The sequence below is a fragment of the Anarrhichthys ocellatus genome, unplaced genomic scaffold (genome assembly GCF_004355925.1).
Source record: "Anarrhichthys ocellatus isolate YVR2014 unplaced genomic scaffold, GSC_Weel_1.0 scaffold4, whole genome shotgun sequence".
In the NCBI taxonomy this organism is placed as follows: Eukaryota; Metazoa; Chordata; class Actinopteri; order Perciformes; family Anarhichadidae; genus Anarrhichthys; species Anarrhichthys ocellatus.
The window spans coordinates 6,065,244-6,085,267 of NW_022280034.1; the positions used below are offsets into that span (position 1 = coordinate 6,065,244).

Genomic DNA, 20,024 nt, shown 5'->3' on the forward strand with positions numbered 1-20,024 from the left:
CAAACCAAATGAATTTGCTCAACCTAGAAACATCCAGCCTGTCCTTTTAGCTCACGGAGCGCTCTCCAGCTCTAAAGGACAACACTGTGTTTTGTGAAAAGCTACTTGAATCCCTGCATAATTAGAGGTCTCATAGCCGTGTTAAAGATGGGGGCGGAGAAGGAGGCTATAGTTGAGCTGCCTTTGCCAATGCAAAGTGAAAAGCAGATAGCTGTGTTTCCATCAGATTATGCTCATTAACCAGGGGTTTGCACAATAGACGGAGCAAGTCAGAGTGGATCAGAGGGGGAAACAAAGTAAGCTTAACCAATGATGCAAACGCAGGCCTGTGTTTTTAATTTTGTCGTCTTAGTGATTTTGGAAATGTCTGGACAAATCATGCATGGTGCTGATCTTGTTAATAACATTGTGTTGTTTGAACCTGTCATGTTTATATCTAATTACACCACCCATAAAAGACAGACTCTACTCATGTCGGATTATTAGTTCTATCAGTGTCGCCCCATGCCTAAATGATATATTATTTTATAAGACAAAATATAAAGTAATATATTGTGTTTGATCTGGTGTCAACAGGTAACAATAAATATCAGTAAATACAATCGTACGGGGACAATACCAAACAGAATTAGGTTACACATCTAGATTTTTTGTAATTGGAATGATTTGACAAAAGGAAAATGGGACATTTTTAGCTACTGTTGGGAAAACACTTTGTCAAATATGATCTCTACATATTTGCCTCTTGTTTTTAATAGAGCAGTCTACTTTGTCTCTGCTCTCCTCTTTGTATATGTAAGAGGAATAGTTTTCGGGGCCCCAAAGAGAAAGAGAGCTTTGTGATTTCTCTGTTAAAATAAAGTTTAATCAATGTAATGACAAATGTTATCCATTAACTTCATGGGGATCTGACCATCTACATATTTGACATCAATTGTGACAATCTCCATTGCGACAGGTATGTTTTCATCCCTGTTAATAAATATCATTAAGTACCGTCAGTGATTAATGTCTTTTTGCTAAACTGATATTTACAAGGAGCAATAATGGCTATTACTAGTATGTATACTTGGAGACAGCCCGTCTGTGTTGTGTAAAACAATAGACCTCATTTTACACAGCACATGTAGGCCGTGTATTTGTAATCAATCTCACCTGAAAAATGATTAGTAAGTCGATTATACAGGGCAGGCTCTCTTCATCTGAAGCGCCAGCATAATTAAACTGATATAAAATGTCATTAGAGGTGACAGGCTGTTAAACGACTTGGGAACGGACTATTCTCTCAGTGAGAAGCTGCCTCAACTCAAAGTGCTGTTGTCACTTTGGAGAATGCTGCCATCTAGTGGCAGTGCTCCGTATTAATCGACCTCAGTCACACCAAAGAAAGACTGTCAATTGCACTACATCATACTTCATATTTATTGATATTGCCAAAGTTATTAATAGATTTCTCTATACAGAATATTTATTTATATGATGTGAAACTATTTCCACATTTTCTCCAACAAGTAACTGTACAGTAGTAAGTGAGTGAAATGTTAGAATTCACCTATTTGAGAGCCAGCGAAGACAACACACTTTTAAGTGATTTAGCTCAGTCATAGCCGACCCTCTGAAGGCACTGAAACATTCAAAGAAAATACCAATCAATATCTTTCAAAATTCTAATATTAAAAAAAAAACATATGGATCAGTCATGTTGTGCTGTCATGATTCATCACCATATCTCAATAAGCAGAAGAAGAATGAACAAGAGGGAAGCGGTGCAGCTCTACATACATTCAGTTACTCCTAGACTTTTGGAAAGGTCTGAAAGAAAGCAATAGAAATCATTGTACCAGAGCAACTTTGAACCTAAAGCTGGAGGCATTTAACCACAACATGAGTAAAATCAGTAGTGTGAACTACTTAACAAGAGGTGGGATTGGTAACAAACATCTATAACTGCAACAAAACTCTAAAACATGAATGCAGATCTACAGCAATGCACTCCACAAAGTCATTTGAGGGGAAGAATACGGAGTGTAACACAGGTTTGCCATCCATCAGGCTCCAGTCAGGTGGTTTCAGTGATCATACTCTTTATCAATGAACTTGGCCATCGTCGATAGCTGAATATTTGTTGTGCCCTCATAAATGGTGCCTGCACATGGGAGACAAACCAAAGCATTAGAAGCAACTCCTGCAGTACAAAACAAGGTCAACTTTGTCAAATTCCCCCGCACAGTACAGGAACCTGCGGAGGAGACAAGGTGGGGGCTTATTATGCAGCTCAGTATGCCGGCGCTCCAGCTGGAGGACTGGGGAGCCGAAATGGCGGCGATGACAGGAAAAGGGACATTTTGCCCTGGCAGCTTCCTTGGATGCGTGTTAGTATAATGGCACCCTGAGGGGTCCAGCCGGGGGGAATTCCTGCAGAGTCCGATTACAGCCGCCACTATCAGCCCTGCTCTCCGCCCCACTCTGGACCAATCACCAACAGCTACACCTGACCTTCCTGCAGCCCTCATGAGTTGTGTCCCTTTCCACATTGTAGCTTCAGTCACGATTACCTAAACAAGCTCCTAATGTCAGCAACAGCTTAACAAAGCCCATATGTGTCGCATGGTGCGTATTTCATGTACTGTATATGTCACGCTCACCAATTTTACAGTCTCTGTAGTATTTCTCTATGGGGTAGTCTTTGCTGAAGCCGACCCCTCCCATCCATTCGATGCATTTAGATGTGGTTAGAGTTGCAACCTGAGGAAGATAAAACATAACAGACTCTTATCCCGTCACATAGACACTACACGTTACATTAACAGCCTTCACATCCGTCTATAAGCGCTACTTTAACGCACACGTTTGGGAATATATCCCTGTACATTGCATATGCTTTTTATACTTTGTACTGTGAACCTTTGAAAAAAAAAAAAAAAAAAAAAAAAATCTACACAGCTCTCCCATTTGTAATTGAGATTTACTGTAAGTATTATTTTTAAATATTATTTCTTCATTTGTATATCTCCTCTATTCTACATTATACGTTTTGTGATTTTTGCAATACTATAATTCCTTTCATGTGAAATCCTACTGAGCAATAAATCTGATTCTGATATTATAATGACTTTAATACAACCAGGAAGATGTTTCACCGACATTGAAAATATATATATATTTTTTACAGGAGTTCCCTAGCCATGGTAGCAGCACATAGAAAAGAAGGTAATCAAGATTCATCAACACATATCTGTTAAGAGAAATAATGTAAACATGTTTAAGTACCAGGATAAACGGACAAAAACCCAGATAACCCTGATGATGAAGTGCAGTCAGTGAAGCAGGAAGCTCACCTCTGCAGTGAAGTATTTCGCCATGCAGGCCTCCTTGATGAAAGGTCTCCCAGCTTGCTTCAGACGAGCAGCGTTGTACGTCAGCAGCCGACCAGCTTCGATCTGCGTCGCTACGTGCGCTATTTGGTGCTGCATGCCCTGGAACGCACACAGTAACACAACCACATAAGAACCCCATGAATACACGCGGGTCCCCAGAATAATGTGAATAACCACTAACATGTGAGTCTATTGTGGAGCTTAACCTGGAAGTCAAAGATGCGTTGTCCAAACTGCACTCTCTGTCTGGTGTAAGGAATAGCGTGGTCAAAGCAACCCTGGGCCAGACCAATCATCTGAAACACACAGAGACAAAGTTAGCACATGCAACATTTCCCTTTCACACTTTGTAATCTTGAACAGAGCGAGTTTAGCTTGTTTTAAGTAGATCATTTAAATAAAGATTGCTCACCTGAGCGGCAATTCCAATCCTGCCCTCGTTCAACATTCCGATAGCATACTTGTACCCCTGACCGATCTGGCCCAAAATGTTCTTCTCTGGTACCTAAAATTTAAAAAAAAAAAGCAGGAAGTTGGTAAAAGTCACAGTTGCACACTGGTCCGGTGCAGAGCGAGGTGTTACCTTGACATTGTCAAAGTTGAGCGGGCAGGTGGAGGACGAGCGCAGGCCGAGCTTGTTCTCCTTCTTGCAAATCTCGAGCCCCTCTGTGTCCCGGTCCACTATGAAGCAGGTGATGCCTCTGTATCCCTGTTAATTGATAGTGGGTTTATCTGTACATTACAGAGGCACATTTTTCACATCTTCTTGAGGGAGACTTGGTGACTTTCTTGCAAGATTTAGCAACTTTTGGAGGTAGTGACGGTAGCTACTTTCACAGGAAACAAGGGACAATCAGATGTTACTTTTCTATTGCAAACCATCTTTGAGATGTGAGATGAAGAGATTTGGTATTTTTACATAGGAGAGATGAGCAGTTACTCACAGAAGAGGGGTCGACATTTGCCATCACTAGGAAAACACCTGCATGCTCTGCATTACTGATCCACATCTTGGATCCATTGATGACGTAATAGTCCTTGTGTTTTTCAGCACGCGTCTTCAGAGAGAAGGCATCGCTCCCCGACTCTGCTTCAGAGAGGCAGAAGCTTCCAATCTGTGTGCAGGAGAGCATTAGAGTAAATACAGTGCAGAATATACACAGCCTGTCAAGAGATTACTACAGTAATATGTGGCTGGTCTTCTAACAAATCTTCCTGTCATAGATGTCTTCAACTTTAGGTTACCGTTTGGTATCTGTGCCACACCGACAACGTACTGTTTCATGCCGTACGCTGAGAGACAGTATGTTAAATGGCTCACCATGTCAGTTGACAGTCGGCTGAGGTACTGCTCTTTCTGAGCGGTTGTACCTAGATTGGCAAACAGTGTGTTGATCAGTGTGTTCTGGATGTCACAGAGCACAGCCACAGAGGGGTCCACCTTCGCCAGCTCCTCAATGACCAGAATGGAGGAGAAGAAGGAGGAGCCGGTGCCGTTGTACTCTGGGTCAATCTCAATGCCCATGAGCTGTAAAGAGAAACAAAGAAAATCACTGCATGGAAAAAAGACGGACACTGACTTCAGTGAACTGACATATTTGTTAATTCGCAATTAAATGATTTACATACACCCTGTTCAAAAAGAGATTTGATCACTTCCTCGTCCATGGCAGAGTTTTCGTCCATCTTGGACACAAACGGAGCAATGCGCTCTTGTGCATATTTCTTAACTGTCAAAGAACAAGACATAATGTTTAGTGTGTTGTGGGAATATCTGTCTCCAGCTGCCAGCAGCAGCAGAATCTATAATACCATCATATGTCCAACTCACCCGCTTCCTTCATCATGCTCTCCTCCTCTGAATATGTTTGAAGTGGAGGAAAGGAGACCATACCAGCTGTTTGGTCTGAGGACACATCTGGGGCAGGATTGGTGGACCTGCTCCTCCATCCAGCCTGGCACCATGGTCGAGAGATCTGTCTGCACGACTAAAAACAAGACAGGCAACAGTGGAAATGTCTATCTGCGTATTGGGCTAAATGCACACGTTGAATAAGAGTGCTACACGGTATTTACCAGCACTGCAAGTTCGTTTGTGCCCTTAATGCTAGCATTAGCTGTGTGTTAGCTGGTAACGTCAACAAAAGCCAGCTGGGGTTATGTTAACGTTGCGTAATTCAAGGATAAAGGATTCCTGCAGTGGACAAAATCTATTAAATGCAGCAATGAAACCTGACAATTGTTAATAACTGTTACAATGGTATTCAGTCTCACCTTTGAGAAAATCCTGACCAATGGTGCAGCCATTATTAGTTACAAAATGTTTGCATGCGTGCATACGTCATGGGGCATGCGTGGACGAACGGAGGTTTTATGCTGCCTTCAAGTGCCCCTTGTGCGAATCAGACACTTGAAACTTAAGCGTAAATTATAAAACGAATGAGCAATCACAATTTAAATCAAGCTGTCAGTCGTGAAGCTCTCCTATGGATGCTCTATAAGTAGGTTCAAACAAAATGAAACTAAAGGCGCTTTCATGCAGAATGTTTATTTTGAAGATGTAACTCTTTATATTTAATTATATTATTATTGCATGCTTGGGACGGACTATGGGTTTCTTGGCAACCCGGTCAACACAGAAAAATGTACCACTAATTTCAGAAGCGTTCTTGAGACTCGTTCGTATGTACCAAATGTATGAACATGCATATTTTTGACGACAGTCAGCGAACGCAACAGTTGCGTTTGGAGGAGTACGGAACACAGACGACTCAGCAAAAACCAGAAGCGGTCACTTGGTAACGGTCCTAGCCAGATAATTAATCCACTAGCGGCCAGTTTTCACACTTGTCTCTGCTTAGCGATAATGTTACTTACACATTGAAATGTAAGCTATGAACTGCGTTGAGGGTGGTGCTAGATAATCGGTGTTAATATATTAAAATTGCTTTAAGGTGTCGAGCTAGCGAGACCACGTTAGCATTGTTGTTAGCAGCTATGAGCTAACCGTCAACATTATTTCACAGGCGTCTAACGTCACGTTAGCTAACGTACTGTAGGTTGCAAGTCCGACTGTCAACTCATCTCCTCTGGATGTTATCAAGCTCAATAAGGAGTATGGAACAGATAAAGACCGAGCCTGTGGATTTTGTGAAGGAATTCCAAGAATACCTGACCCAGCAGACCCAACATGTCAACATGATCTCGGGCTCTGTTTGCGGAGAAACAGAGCCAGGAGAGCCGTTTCAAGCCGGTGGGAACGGAGTACAGTACATTTACAGCAATATATCTTTTGATAACGTAAGAGTCATTCGATTAAGTCATTGTGCTGTTTGGTTTAAAGTTGCCCCCAGGAGTGAGCAGAATGGTCTGGACCCTCCGTCTTTGGAGGTGAGCCTGCCCATGGAGGATGGTCCAGATGTACAGATGGACGGCCTGGAGAGGACCTGCGATGGGAAGTACAAGTGCAGCTACTGCAGCTATGCCAACAAGGGCATGGCTCGTTTAATAGAGCACATCCGCATCCACACAGGTCAGTGTCCACACTGCATCCATTCCTAAACACTGTATACAGGTCATTCGAACACAGTGCTGAGGGACCAGCAGCTCTCAGGGATCTCAGTCAAATGGACTGGAAATGTCCCTAATCAACTACTGTTGTTATTGTACCATATATCAAATTTGTCATTTATTTCCCCCACAAATTTAGGATTATATATTGGAAGAATATATTGTATTTGCTATGACTTTTTCTGTCTTTATCATCATGTCTATTTTGTGTAATCTCTTGTGCTGCACACATACTACATTGTACTTACCGCTTCATAGCTGTTTACTCTTTCACGGTAAAGTATGCTTGGTAATATGGATATTATATCTACAATTATTTCCTGTCACCCAGGAGAAAAGCCTCATCGCTGCCAGCTGTGCCCGTTTGCTTCAGCGTACGAGCGCCACTTGGAGTCCCACATGCGCTCGCACACAGGAGAGAAACCGTACAAGTGTGACCTCTGCGCCTTCCGCTGTAGTGACCGCAGCAACCTGTCGCACCATCGCCGCCGCCGCCACAAGCTCCTGCCCACCAGGGCCGTCCGCTCTCCTTTCTCCAACAAAAGAATGTTGAGCTCGCTGCAGAAGAGGACCGGCGCGTTGGGCTTCAGCAGGCGACTGCTCATCAACTATAACCCTCCCTCCATGGGGATGCCAAAGTCGAATTATATAAATGACATGTCTTACAAGATCCACCATCATACGCATGGCAGTGATCATAAGAACCATCCCAAGGTAGACGAGAATGACGATCATAAAAGAGACGACAATAATTTGACTTTTATTAACCCACTGGACCAGCTGTCTACACTCGCTGGCCAGTTAGCCGACATTCATCCTGAGTCTCAGACCCCTGCATCCCCAGACAGGGAGTCCCTAAAAGATGAGAAGCCCATTCTCATACAACAGGTCTCTAGTGAACACCTTGCCATGTGTTCAAATGGCATGCAGACTTTACCGCCTAAATATGAATCCCCCAAGTCAGGCCACGGGAGCTGCAGTCCCGCTCCTGGCTTCAGCTTTGAGAACAGCTTGAACACTGTTACTGAGAGTGTCCGCAACAGCCAGCCGGGCACACCGGCTCCTGCGCTGACCCCAGCGGACCAACAGCTCCTAAATAAGTGCCAGCACTGTGATATTCACTTCCTGGATAACATCCTCTACACCATTCACATGGGCTGCCATGGCTACGAACATCCATTCCAGTGCAACATCTGTGGTCACATGTGTAAAGACAAATACAACTTTTCATGCCATTTTGCCCGCGGACAACATATAAAGTGATTCCAAGCAACACAGATGCATACGGTGTCTTTGCTCCTTGTGTTTTCAGCATATTGCTTGTACAGCATTTAAACATGGTAACCCTGATTTACATTTTTATATTCTGAACAGTTTACTATTTTCTTTTAATTTGCTAAATACTATGTTGTTGTCTTACTGCTGTTCTATACGGCTTTGAGCTTTTCATATTGGCTCTGGATTGATACATACAAACGGTGGACAAAACAACAGAAACATCTTGAATCCTCCCTTCTATAACAACGCAGCTTCTTGTGTTTGACATATAATCCTGAGACATTATCGTATCCATGAGACATTTCAATGAAACACCAACAGTATTTAACACCTAACATTATTCAGCGTGAGGCTGTTTAACTGTAATGTTGTCCATCATCTGTATATGGCCCGTTAGTTAAATTGTCTGGACACACTTCGCTGTGAGACGTTCAAAGACTGGCCGCTTAATTGGCTCATTTTCTGTTCAAACGTTTGTGCAGCCAGACCCATTATAATCCTGCTTGCTGTTCTGATATTTATTTATACCTCACTCCATGAAACAATTTTGTATTTATAAACTTTAAGTAGTTTTGTGGTACCAATTTTTAGTACAAATTCTGATTTCACTGTACACACTTCTGTGTATAGTAAGAGATGTAGAGTCACTGTAAAGATCTCCGACTCTTAAGATGTAATTTAAAATGTTAATTCATTTGGTAGCTTGTTTGTATGCGATTAATATTTTTATGGACAGAAAGTGATTATTTGAGATCAATGTGTTCTTATCTATTAAGTATAGCATTTGTATACTGACACCTTATTGGCAGAGACCTTGTAGATGACCACGAATGTATCGCAGTATCTTGAGTTTGAAATAAAAAAGTTTTTAATAACAGGATAAAATAGTAGTGTGCATACATTTTCTTTCTTTGTGACAATGACCGGCAAAAGTATATTTTATTTACATTTAAATACAGATTGTCATGCATTTTCTCGTGACGTTTGATGCAATCAAATCTGCCTTCAAGAAGATAATTAAGTCATCTATTTTCATTTGTGATTCTCAACAGGATTTCCTCTTTCTCACGGTCAAAAACATCCACTGCTCTTTTCACCACACGCTCTACATCAATGTCCTCGTCTTGAGCGAAAGACGCTTCATGAAACAGCCGTCTCCGCAGGTCGTGAAGAAATGTTGCTTTGGATTCGTTCAGCTGAGCGGCCAAAGACCTCATGTGCTCGGGAGGTGCTTGATTCTCTAAAGTTGAGGTGAAAAAATAATTATAAAGCTGGGCTTCAAATGACAAACTGCATAAAACGTCAAATGCTCACAACTGACCTCTGGCAGTCTTCATGGCTTCAGAGATGTGGCGTCTACAGGCCTGGTCTGTCTGGTGAACCACACTAGTTGCACATTTCAGGCGGTCCGCCTCCTGCACGATATGAGAGAAAAGCACATCTTGCATAACTGAAGTCCTTCTATTAAAACATCTGAGGGGAGCTACATTGGCACACCTTTTGTTCAGTGTCGTCTTCAGCCGGGGTCAGTGGGTTGCTAAGTGAAGAACAGATCAACTCCATCACCCTCTGGCTGAGGGCAAGCCAGACAGGAAGAGAAAAAGACAGGCAACACATGAATACTTAATTTATGCGCCTGAGATTCAGTAATACGTGTTAATAACTGCTTATTCTGCCGTCTTACACGTCAGATTTGGACAAGTCGTCTGTGGTGTTGAGTGAAATGCTGTTCGTCTCCCATGAGTTCTTCTGTGGATTTGGAGACTCCAGACGCTTCACCATCTCCGATATCACCTCAGTGGGAATGGGTTCAGACCTGGTCCGGTTTCTGCTGATGCAGGACTCCAAATCACACTGCAGATACACCTGGCAGAAACCCAGTGAATCTAAAAAGGCAACAAACACATTCATTCAACCGAAGGGACATTTAAATGGCATACGAGTGGTTTTGCTTGCGTTATCCCAAAGTTTTGACACCGATTTCTAATTGTCAAGGCAGACAGTATCAGTTGTTTTCAGTCGACTAAAACAAACTTGCTTGGGATCCAAAATTCATCACAGTAGAGCAGAGATATAAAATACATTTCTACTTAATGGGCTAAAACACGCAACACTACCATTATGGTAAGTTATGAACATTCAAGTCAGTGGCTTATGCTGAAAAGGACGGTGCTTACACTTTCTTGCAAGTTGGTACACTTCATATCTCATGCTTGGATAGTAGAAGTTGTCATCCAGTAGGAACAGAAGTGGTGGCTGGTCCGCCTGTGAGCGGTCCAAAGCTCCAGGCTGCAGTAGAGCTTGAATACATCGTTCCCATGCAGCCCTGTTGATCTGACGGCTGTCCGGCAGCTCGGCCAAAACTTGAGGTTTCTCCAAGAACTGCTCAACGCAGCGCAAAACTGCTTGTCTATGCAACTTCCATTCAGTGTGCTAGAAATAGAAACACATTTAACCGATCTACCTTTTTTTATGTATTCTGGAAAACTGAAATTGAATTGACAGTGTTATTGCAAAAACATATTGTGGACGCATCACGGAAACCCAAATCAGGACAATGACTGGTTCCATATAGTGAATACATTTGTACTTATTATGGCTTGTTTTGTCTGACCAACAGTCCAAAATCCTAAAATATTCTGTTGAATATCATAACTACCAAGCAAACCGGCAAATAGTCACATGTGAGAAGCTGAAAACAGTGAATTATCCTTAAAAAATAACTTAATGAACTTATTCCTCTTCTCTCTCTCACAACTTTAAACTTTGCTGCAATGTCTGCAAATATATTATTCTCACAATACACTTTTTTTACCCTCCATAGTACAGCTGCAATGTTATTAACACCATATTATAGCTTATAATTAAAGATTAGGCTACTGATAGGAAAAGTCCACTTAAAATAATATAAATTGTGCTATTCTACTAGTTTGGTCTGCGATTGCTTCTAGGTTGGGACCGATTTAGCTAAATTTTCTTTACCGTTTCTTCCCGTTTGACACAGTCCGTCTCCACCACTCTGGTCTGAAAAGCATGCTCCAGGATCAGATCATCATACGGCACCACACTAGCTCTCCATCCGCGCTGTGCAGCGGTGCTGAGGACCTCGCGGGCCAGCGTGGACTTCCCAGCAGCAGGTAGACCGCAGAGGACACACAGACAGGCCGGAACCCGGCCGACACCTCCGGCTTCCTCTGCTGCCATGTGCTACCAGAGAGCCGCTTCAAAACTCATATTTTTATTGACACATTGTAGCAATGGGTGGTTATTGGTGGTTGCAGTTGACAGCTAACTTCCGTATCATGCTGCGTCAGAATGTAGGAATGACACGTGACGTCCCGCCACAAGCCTTTCAAAATAAAAAGGGGCAAAAGCTTGAGATAGGTAGTCCGACACAATATATTTTTAAATGTAGTAACACAAAGACTGCTTTGTTTAAGACCATGGTTCCCAACCGTGGGTTCGGAACCTCTCAATACTTCCAAGGAAAGAATTCAAGGGTCACTAGATACTTATTTTACACAAAATAATAGATACGGTCTTTGAGCTTTTGTTCTTGAAAACTATATATTTTTAACTCCCCAAAAATCATATAAATTCCTTTTCCATAATTCGTTGAGCAACTAAACAACAAATCAACTGCCAAAAACATTTTCTTGCTTAACATTTCTGATACCTACATAAGCCCAGTTTGTGCCTCTCATGTGTTATTACATTACAGGAGTTCAACAAACTGCACCGACAGTACAGCTTTACTACAGTTCCAAGAAACACACACTCACAATAAAACAAGTTGAAATTCATTCATATATTTATTTATTCCATTTACAGTCATGAAATCAAAATATTTAAATTATTTAAATGCATAGTAACATAAAATACAAAATGTTTGGGGATATTTAAAGAGATACCTTATGTGCATAAATTCCCAATAAGTGATAAACGGCAATCTAATAAAACCACATATATTCCAATAAATATTCACTTGCCTATAAACCTCATCCACCACCACATTACTACAGTAAACCTTTAAAAAAGTGCTGGCAACAAGGTAAAATAACTATTTTGTTATCACAGTGTTTTAAACTCATCTCACTTGGGCTGTAGTAAACTCCATATATATTCACAATAAACTTGAATATAGTTTGTATTAAAAGAGAATCAACTAGCTGGCTGCCTGGGTGGGATTGGTGCGGGTACTCCAGGGCCCTGCCTGTGAGCTGGTGGTTGTGCAGGGGCAGTGCTTTCCTCTGCATTCCAATAATCCAGTTCTCCAGGCCTGAAACTGACAGGATGTGTGCAAATTTGGTTGTATAGGTTTGCTTGTGCATTGAAAGCTTACATTTCCATCTGTGTGGGAGGGCAATATGGATTGAGTAAAATAAAAAAAGTTCATACCCAGGAATTGGAACTGCAGTAGCTGGTGGATATCCAACCTGGAATTAAAAGAAATAAACATGTTAAATTAATGCTGAAAACAAAACATGTACCTTTTCTGATTGATTTGCCTCTTTCCTTCTGTGTGACAATTTTCAGGTGATGGAAAAACAGATTTTCCTACTGCAAAATCAACATTACACTGCAGTGATGATCACTAAGAAAAAGACACATTTTTACCTGATCAGAAGGAGCTCGTGATGGAGGCTGGGTTGTGGCACTTGAGTTCCCATTTGCGTTTCCATTTGTAACATTACGCGACCTGTGAAAGCAGAAAACTTATGAGAAGCAATAATCTTTTCATCCAAATATAAAACACTACAGTTCATAAAGTATCTATTGGTATATTTTTAATGTGAGGTGATGTTTACTTGAGGCTTCGTCCTTTTAGGCACAGGTCCAGGGAGTCTCTCCTGAAGAAGTAGAGCAGCACCAGGATGAGAAGGACCAGAAGAGGAACCACCAACAGGAAGAAGATCAACAGTCCGTCCCTGAGGGAGTGGTCTGTGGTAGAAAAGGTCACGTGTGAATAAGAAACATTACAGTATATTTAATTGCATTAGGTACACCAAACAGTCAACGTGTTTTCCGAGCAGATTACCAAAAATTACATCAGTAGTTCGGTGATTTTTGCTATGTAGTTTTTCCCTGCAAACATGACAATACAAAATCCATCATGACAAACATAACATCCACGAATACATTAGGAACGGAGGCACAATACAGAAAAGACAACTTAGATTTACAATATATAACTAATGCTAGTATAACAGCTAAAATATCTGGTTCCTTCTAGTTCATCACGAAAGGCATCACAGCCTGAGAAGACGATAAACAGTGACTGAACACATTGTTTCGGATTTCTGATCCAGCATATACAATTGAGGAAATAGACAAATTGGCATGATGTATTTCCAGTATAATTAAAAGGCTCTAAGATCAAAACCTGTTCAAATCTGGGTGCTACAACAGGTGTAATGAGGAACCACACCAACTTCAGTCATGACAACAGAAGACAGAGTGATTAATGCATGAGTCATATGAAGCCTAATAAAGGATGCACTTAGACAACGTCATTGCTGACTTTCATGTTGCCCCGATTAGAGCTTATAAGTGTGACATTAGGTGAACTGTATATACGTAGTAGAGTGCCTTTGACTTTCTGCATACTTTACCTTGAAAAGTAAATTGACAACATCAATTTGAACCCACCTATCTGAGCAGGACCACTGTTTATGCTGCCACCACGCCCTGACTTGTCACAATTAGGTGGGGCCCACCCATTTTCACAGTGGCAGTTCCCTTGGTCATTACATACCTGATGAAAACATTACAACAGCAAAGTCACACAAGTATTTATTGGTTGGTAACTGAGTAAAAAAAAAAGTAAATAAAAAGGAGACTCACCCCTCTGCCGTTGCATGTGGTCTGGGCATCACAGTCCAAGTTGGGCAGCAGAGCAGAGGCGTTCACACACTTAAAATCCAGGCAGGCCTGAGAGAGAAGACTTAACTTAATGATGTCATTAGGTGTCATTATTTAAACTTTAAATGACAGTACTGTCCTGGAACACATAATCAAAGTAGTTCCTCCTTCCATTCCTTCTCTTGGGCGTGTACACTTCTAAATAGTTGGTCTGCTTACCTTTCCTTCCTCACAAGGGCTGCCAGAGTTCACATAGCCAGGATCTAGCACATCTGGGCCGAGGTTGAAGTCTGCATTAATACACCTTTCCCCGTCAATGTCTGTGGCACTGATATGGGCACCAGTGGGCACGGTGTTCAAGTCCACGTTGACACACTGCAACTTCCCACACATGGAATCTCTGCAGTGCAGGTTCAAGGGAACACAGTTGGTATTGAGTTAAATGTTATTTTTTTATATATATATATAAACAGTTTAGTTCAAATCATTCAATTATTAAAAACCAGAGTACTTACGCTGAACTACATTTGATAAGTTGTCCGTTGTTTCCAATTCCACAGTTACCAAATATGGTTCCCCCCACATTTATGGCATCAAAACAAATATCTGCTGCCTTTGTTGCTGGATCTGCCAAAAAAGAGAAAAAATATCCAACATATAATATTGATGGCAACAGAAGTGATTTAATATTTTCCAGGTGACCACGGCCTCCTGTTGGACTTATGTATTTTTGACAGGGTTATCCACAGTTAGCGTTTTACACAAACAGATAGAAATCAAAAGGCATGTGTTGGACTGGCACAAAGGGTATATCTTGCAGCCAGAAATTATGACCAAAAGTACACAAACCTCACAGTTTCTGGAGCTTAATTAGCTGCAAAATCTTCGTATCATGCATTATGAAATGTACCTGGTGCAAAGAGATGTTTGCACTGGAAATCATACGTCTGGCATTGGCCCTCATAGCAGTACGCAGCAGTTTGACGGTCTTGACAGGGCAGGCCGTCCATGACATAGTAGTCACCGGGACAGAACTCAGTCTTGCCATCACAGTATTCAGAAAGATCACAAGTGTTGACAGACCCTCTGCATGGTGTTCCAGAGACTCTGATCTAAAACAAAAAACAATCACACACAACAATAAAAAAAATAAAAAAAATACCCCCCCCCCCCCCCCAAGTACAATTCATTGCCTCCATAAGCTATATAACTCTGGCATTAAGGCCAGCATAATGCTGACCTGACAGTTAGCGCAGCAGCCTCCCTGAGCACAGACGGCCCCAGATTTGAATTTGCAGGTGGCAGCATCACAGCATTTACTTTTGCATTCCTGTAGGAAATGGAAACAGAGAAAATCTATTCATACCACAACAATAAAAAATTACAAGAATTTAACTCTGCGAGAATATTTTTTTATTCTAAGTCCAATGAGGTTGTAACATGACGTGTGTCTAATCTGTAAAGCTGAAAATAAAATGTTACACCAAAGAATTCTTCTACATTTATAAAGAAACAATAATTATTACTCTTAACAGAATTAATTTGCAAATGTCTGTTTTCATTTTCAAGATATTGGTTTACAACATATCACAAACTTCTCAGCTTCATGGACTGAATATTTTTACTCTATATAGTTTCTACCTGTATAAGTTCCTGGTATACATTGTATTTATTGGTTGTCAGATTTAAATGCCAGTTACATTACAGTAGAATGAAGTATTCAAAAAAATCCTTATCCAATACAATAATCTTTAACTTCCTGCGTGTGTGTGTGTGAGTTTATCTGAGAGGCAGTACTCTACCGCTGGTTTGCCACAGTCACACTGCTCTCCTTTGTCCAGTCGGCCATTGCCACATTCAGCTACACCAACCACATCTGAGGGGGATGGCTGGTTTTTCAGACATGTGCCTCCTCCGCGTAAGATCAGATTCTCAAAGTCTTCTTCACTGCAGCTACTGAAAGCGGAACCCCTACAGGTAGCAGGATAAGCTATTAATGGAAATGTCCAATTGGACAGGCTTCGCATTAAACAATCTTTGACCTTTGAGCAGAGGACATTTTTTTGTGGTCCTAGAAACATTAATTTTGATATGACATGAAAAATGTTGGGAACAAGAAGAAATACAGAATTATATCACTTCAGTACGGAGGCACTAAAGTCACAAAAATATTTCAGGGACATCAAGAGCTTCGTGCCAAACAATATCATCATAACCTATGTATATTGTTAAACTATGCACATGATCTCTATCTTACTTGATAGAGAAAATTAAAACATTAAAAAGATCACACATTTGCTTCTTATCATTCAAAGGTAAATGGATTTAGTGTAAAAAAGGCTACATTACAGAGAAGCATATTGTGCTTGAATCCTGATCAGTAAGTACTTGGACCATCATGGATATTCAAAAAAAAACAAAAAAAAAAAACAGCCGTCTGCTAGCTGTCACATGACAAAGAAAAATGTGATAATTTCAGGAGTCTGTTTTAGACTCTAGCTGTTGTAAAAGGCACAGAATATGCTATATGCTGTATGGATTGTACCGCAGCACTTTAACTACTGCTTGTTTAATTTTATGTCAAGAGTTTCAGAAATATTTTGTGGAAGATGTGTTACCCAACGCTTGACATGAAGCATATATTCGCATTGCAGCTGCATCCATTACGGTCATGATTCATGCCCAGGTTATGACCCATCTCATGGGCCACCACAGTGGAGACAGAAAGCAGGTTGTCCTCGCGGAACTGGGAAAACACACAGTACATTCAGTACTTACAATCTCCATTGTCAATATACCTAAATATATGATCCTGAATGTAAGTTATTCATCGGTATTATCAAAAAAAACTAAAGTGCTTTGGCTACATATGTATTAATCTTCCCTTGAACAAGAGTATTTTTAAGTCACAGTGAAAGAAAGCCTTTCGCCCGATTCATTTTACTTATCTACTGTTGAATCAGGATATTGGAGGAAGAGATCCAGCAACAAGGGATCTTTCAATAGAAAATGTGTTTTATTTTAAGGGAGAAGAAGGGCAACAAAAGTTGAATTATATTATTTGATTAGAATTTATAGGTCAAAGGATATAAAAAAGTAAAACACTGTAGGGCATCACAAGACAAAGGAATCAAAAGGAATTGAAGTCTAACCAATTTGACTTGTTATTTACAGCATGCGAGAATGGAATGCATTTTTAAAACGCACCATAAATAATGCAGACAGTATCAGTTTCTGTACAAAAGCTCATGCTGCCAAAGCAGCAATGTGACAGCTGGTGTTAGAAGTTAAAAGGGAGTTGAACTAACCAAGTTGATTCCTCCAGCGGTCCCTGCGTGGCAGACCGTGCCCACGAAGGCCATACCCAATACATTACCGTATGATGTAGGCGGACCACTGAGAAAAAAGTGGACCAAGAGATAAGTTACAAACTTGACTCTACTGTCTGAAGGATTCAGACATGTGGCCATCTATGACAAAAGAACACACATTACTTACATAAGGAGTTGAGCCATGTCATGCCTGATCTTTGGTAACAGAACAGTCTTCCTCCACCGGACAAACCTGCCCAACACAGATCCTGGAGAGCCTTCCACATCAAAGGGGTTACTGTCCTTAAAAATTTGCAGGCCCACCAGCACCACACGGATATTCAGCTGCTTGTAAAACTAGAATAAAACAGAAAATAAAAGATTATAAGGCATAGCATAACACAAAAACAAGATTTAAATTAATTAGAATGGAGCATACTTTCTTTTACAAACAACTTGAAATCTCACCCCATCCAGTAGATTAGCCATCTGCACTATTTCCTCTCGTACAGCCGTCTCATTGTTTTTCTTAAAAGTATACTGTAAATACAATTATAAAACATAATAAACAGATCAAGGTCAATATTTTGGCACTATATTCCACAGCATTGAAAAAAGCACTGCAACATTTAAGGGGAATAGCACATTACTAATTAAGGCTGATGACTCAATAAGTATGGTAAAAGTGCTAATTTTCACTGAATGATATTTACTTGCATCTAGTGTAAAAAAAACAAACCTGTTGCAGCCAATTCATTCTCACTTACATACCAGTGAGGTCATCAACAGATATGCACACTCACCCTTTGATGATCGGCAACCAGCACCAACTCCACATAACTGGTTTCTGGTAAATTGCGCTTCTTCTGTTTAAACAACACACAGTAAAGAAGGAAATGCAGTCGTGTCACTCTTCCATTTCAAAATCAGTTCACACAATAGAAGTATGTTCACTTCAGAATGAAGGTGGGGTGCATCCTAACCCGCAGCATTGAAGTCAGTGATTTGCCTGGCTCAAAGGGTTCATGGCTTTGCGTTGATGAAGCCTCACTGACGACCCCACAAGTGACGGGCCCGGAGTCATCGTCCTTCAGTAGGTACAGAAGGTGCTCGTTGGTGGGGGACTGTGGCACAGGCTCAAGTCCATATGTCTCATTTCCAAGGAGGATTACACCCCTAAAGAGAAGTAGTGCATAGCAGATACACCATTAGAGAAATGCTTTCACTCAGTACCAATGCCTGGGTGTGGCATTGCAATTCCACAATGTGGCATTACCTGGCACAATTTGAAAAAAAAAAAACAATAAACCCAAAATTCTAACTCATAATAAGTGGGAAACAATGTCTGAGGTGATGAAAAATGTATTGAAGTTCAAAACTTCAATAAAAGCACCTTTTGCTGCTCTGGATCATTAATGTGGACAACAAAATACTGTGGCACCATAATAAGATCAATAAAATCAGGACACCGTTCCACTGAAAGACAACAAATGTCAATATTGAATCAGAGGAGCTAGAAACAGCGAGAGAGATGTTCAAACCTGAGGCCAGAGCATGTGCTGAGTGCTACCAATGAATCCTCATATCCCTCCACCTCTCCATGGTAATAGCAATGCACCTGGGATGAGAAAAGTAAAAAAGGTTCAAGGGTTGAAGTTCAAACCAGAATACAACCAAACAAATAAGTGTCAACTTACATGCTGTTTTGGATATGATGCCTCAGTGTTGCCAGTGGCGTCACTTGAGTACTGAACAAAGTTTGGGTGCAAAAAGTCTCTGACAAGAAGATGAAAAATACATGGTATTACATGATATGTTATCTGAAGCATTGGCATGAACTTACAATAATGTCAGTAACATCAAACGAAGTTCCAACTTTGTTCAAACCTGTTCCGTTTTAGATGAAGGAGGTGCTTCCTGTTGTTTATGTTGACTGAATATGATATTGTCTCCTCTCCATGTTTCTGAAATGGGTAAAAACAAGAAAGCATTCTTGAAGTTGTCACATTAAAACATCAGTTAAAAAGGATTCATCAGGGTTGTTTCCTACGTCTTTCGACTGTGGCGGTCTGTTGATGCTCCTTTTCCATCTGTGAACCACCTGAGGATTTACAATGGAGTACTTGGAGAGTTTTAATTTTAGCCCATTGAAACTGTCTGGAAGGAAGGTGAATACAGAGAAACTGTAAATATTGAGGAGGCATTCTGTGGCACACATAGTACCAAAAAATAATTCAAACATACAAAAAAGGAAAATGACCAAAGGTGTATTCTTAGAATCCCTATCGAGCATACAAAATCAATGTATTTTGTAGACAGCAAGCAAGCTTAATGGCAAAACAACAACTGTCAAAACCTCCAAACACTTGTGTGTACAAAAGACGAAAAACACGAAAAACACGCTCTTTTTCGGCACCATCGAAAACAACATATTATGCCTCACCTGTGTTGTCAATCCAGGAAACGTAAGACAGCAAAACAATAGCAAATAAGATGTATTTTCTGACCATGATCCTCGTTAAAGTATCAAGGTTATTTTCCCATTAGGCCCACGGTAAGTCAACTATTAATAAATGCAAGTTTCGTGCTTTTGCTTCCTTGCTGCTGGTCAGGTGCGTCATGATGG

General features: G+C 40.8%; 4 protein-coding genes across 4 annotated transcripts; 1 reads left to right on the forward strand and 3 right to left on the reverse strand.

Annotated features, from left to right (window-relative positions):
- Positions 1–1,398: 1,398 nt before the first annotated feature.
- On the reverse strand, positions 1,399–5,739 carry acadsb (acyl-CoA dehydrogenase short/branched chain). The gene is made up of 11 exons (XM_031843540.1): positions 5,652–5,739; positions 5,209–5,365; positions 5,007–5,107; positions 4,699–4,905; positions 4,322–4,492; positions 3,961–4,086; positions 3,790–3,882; positions 3,584–3,673; positions 3,339–3,476; positions 2,646–2,745; positions 1,399–2,146 (listed from the first exon to the last, which is right to left on the reverse strand). Exons 1-11 carry the CDS (start codon positions 5,682–5,684, stop codon positions 2,070–2,072), a joined length of 1,293 nt encoding a protein of 430 aa, XP_031699400.1. The 5' UTR covers positions 5,685–5,739; the 3' UTR covers positions 1,399–2,069.
- Positions 5,740–6,146: 407 nt separating this feature from the next.
- On the forward strand, positions 6,147–9,105 carry LOC116380389 (zinc finger protein Pegasus). The gene is made up of 3 exons (XM_031842316.1): positions 6,147–6,630; positions 6,721–6,909; positions 7,279–9,105. The coding sequence occupies exons 1-3, from the start codon at positions 6,471–6,473 to the stop codon at positions 8,208–8,210; spliced, it is 1,281 nt and encodes a 426-aa protein (XP_031698176.1). The 5' UTR covers positions 6,147–6,470; the 3' UTR covers positions 8,211–9,105.
- pstk (phosphoseryl-tRNA kinase) lies at positions 9,071–11,541 on the reverse strand. Its single transcript, XM_031842326.1, has 6 exons — positions 11,208–11,541; positions 10,403–10,658; positions 9,910–10,111; positions 9,723–9,798; positions 9,547–9,640; positions 9,071–9,465 (listed from the first exon to the last, which is right to left on the reverse strand). Exons 1-6 carry the CDS (start codon positions 11,427–11,429, stop codon positions 9,248–9,250), a joined length of 1,068 nt encoding a protein of 355 aa, XP_031698186.1. The 5' UTR covers positions 11,430–11,541; the 3' UTR covers positions 9,071–9,247.
- Positions 11,542–12,069: 528 nt separating this feature from the next.
- On the reverse strand, positions 12,070–20,014 carry adam9b (ADAM metallopeptidase domain 9b). The gene is made up of 22 exons (XM_031843410.1): positions 19,842–20,014; positions 19,449–19,555; positions 19,286–19,362; positions 19,096–19,174; positions 18,940–19,016; positions 18,382–18,574; positions 18,202–18,264; positions 17,867–17,938; positions 17,586–17,755; positions 17,396–17,483; positions 16,706–16,833; positions 15,890–16,058; positions 15,328–15,417; positions 14,998–15,199; positions 14,603–14,714; positions 14,307–14,487; positions 14,070–14,156; positions 13,875–13,980; positions 13,034–13,166; positions 12,843–12,924; positions 12,624–12,661; positions 12,070–12,510 (listed from the first exon to the last, which is right to left on the reverse strand). Exons 1-22 carry the CDS (start codon positions 19,906–19,908, stop codon positions 12,387–12,389), a joined length of 2,445 nt encoding a protein of 814 aa, XP_031699270.1. The 5' UTR covers positions 19,909–20,014; the 3' UTR covers positions 12,070–12,386.
- Positions 20,015–20,024: the final 10 nt, after the last annotated feature.